Here is a 1,639-nt window from a genome sequence, read left to right as displayed (position 1 = left end):
GCATTGACAAACTGCCACTTTGCTCTGGTGTTAATTCTCTCACCTATTTTTAATTTAGTCTTAGTCTTGTGCCAAATGTCCTTGATTAGTTTTAGTCTTTTTAGCCATTCACATATCTTTTTTTGTTTTAGTCAACTAAAATTTTCCTCATTTTAGTCCAGTTTTAGTCAAAAGAGAACTCAAGGTATCTTAGTCTAGTTTTAGTGGACTAAAAGTTCTCTGGGCGGTCAGAGCAGAGAAAAGGGAGGTAACCTTGCCCCCTTATGACCTCAGAAGGGACAATATTCCAGTTTGACCCATCTGAGCTTTCATTTCCTCAAAGACAGAGCAGGATACCCAGGGCTCGGTTTAGACCTATAACCATTTCTATTTTTGCTGGGGCACCATAGGCAGGTTAGGGGAACGCATAACCTCATAAAGTAAAATTTTAATGCAATGGAACCTTTAAACCAGCCGGTCTGGCACCAACAATCATGCCATTCAAAAACATTTAAAATCACTTTTCTTTCTTTTTGATGCTTGGTTTAAACTCCAGCAGATTGTCTTGACCATGTCTAGATGCCCGAATGGACTGAGATCAGGCCACATGATTGGCCAATTAGATAGTTTTTAGTTAGGCAGTTAAGGAGGTGTACCTAATATAGCGGCTGGTGAGTGTGTAGGTAAAAACAAAGAACAAATTTACTCAATGAGATCACACCCAGATACTGTTTTTAGAGTGCTGGGTGAGACCCTGGAAGTGTTGCAGACAAGCAGTCGCCACACAAAGCTTCTTAATGATGCTGATCAATGTGGCCTTCCTACAGCTAGAGCTCCGACTACAACAATGACGTATCAGGTTATAAGGAAGACGCCTCTGCTACATTGCGTGAGTGCGTGCATGCTAATGACTGACTGGGAGACAATCGTTAAGGATGAAGAATGATAAGGACAGAGCTGTAACAACAAGGTTATTGACAAAGTGGTACAGCTTGCATCACAGGCTGATCCTTTTTAAGCTCAAAGACATTACACTTGTCATATTGTGATAAAGTATGCTATAATGTATCATTATCCTGACATAAACAGGTTAGGAGGCTGTTTGTTACATTCCAAGTTGTTCTATTCATTTATTTATTTATAAATAATGCATTGTAAAAACCTCATAAGCACAGATGAAATGCATCATTCTTACCTCATCAAATCTGTCAAAGGTGGCGCCTTCCTGCATGAACTCAGGCAGGTGCTTCTGCCAGTTAAACTCGTAGGACTTTGTCATGGCTGCTCACAAACCTGAAGCACAAGCAGAGGAGAGAAAGACATTTACAAAAAGAAAGAATTAGTCAACAGTCTCCATGTGCCTTTACCAGGGGTAAAGGCACATGGAGGTTTTAAGGATTGCAGACTACATAAACCCACACAACCGTTTTCCTTTCCTTTAGTCACAAAGATAGAGTACAGGCCAAAAGTTTGGTTACACTTTCTCATTAAATGCGTTTCCTTTATTTTCATGACTATGCAATGCTGGTTCAGCATGCCTTCAATTTGGAATAAATACCCAACACCAGCAAAGCGCCCCCACACCACCACACCTCCTCCGCCATGCTTCATGGTGGGAACCAGGCATGTAGAACCCATCCGGTCACCTTTTCTGCGTCGC

General features: G+C 41.3%; 1 protein-coding gene across 1 annotated transcript in view; it reads right to left on the bottom strand.

The window, feature by feature from the left end:
* The window catches only part of plcb4b (phospholipase C, beta 4b), an 82,478-nt gene that overhangs the window by 36,968 nt on the left and 43,871 nt on the right, over nucleotides 1–1,639 (bottom strand). The window contains exon 4 of the mRNA XM_032542977.1: nucleotides 1,175–1,272. Coding sequence (XP_032398868.1) covers nucleotides 1,175–1,258 — 84 coding nt within the window. The 5' untranslated portion in view covers nucleotides 1,259–1,272. The remainder of the gene's footprint in view (nucleotides 1–1,174; nucleotides 1,273–1,639) is intronic.

Source organism: Etheostoma spectabile, chromosome 18, assembly GCF_008692095.1.
Source record: "Etheostoma spectabile isolate EspeVRDwgs_2016 chromosome 18, UIUC_Espe_1.0, whole genome shotgun sequence".
Classification (NCBI taxonomy): domain Eukaryota; kingdom Metazoa; phylum Chordata; class Actinopteri; order Perciformes; family Percidae; genus Etheostoma; species Etheostoma spectabile.
The sequence above is the reverse complement of the archived record's forward strand: the minus strand, read 5'-3'. Positions and strand labels throughout refer to the sequence as shown.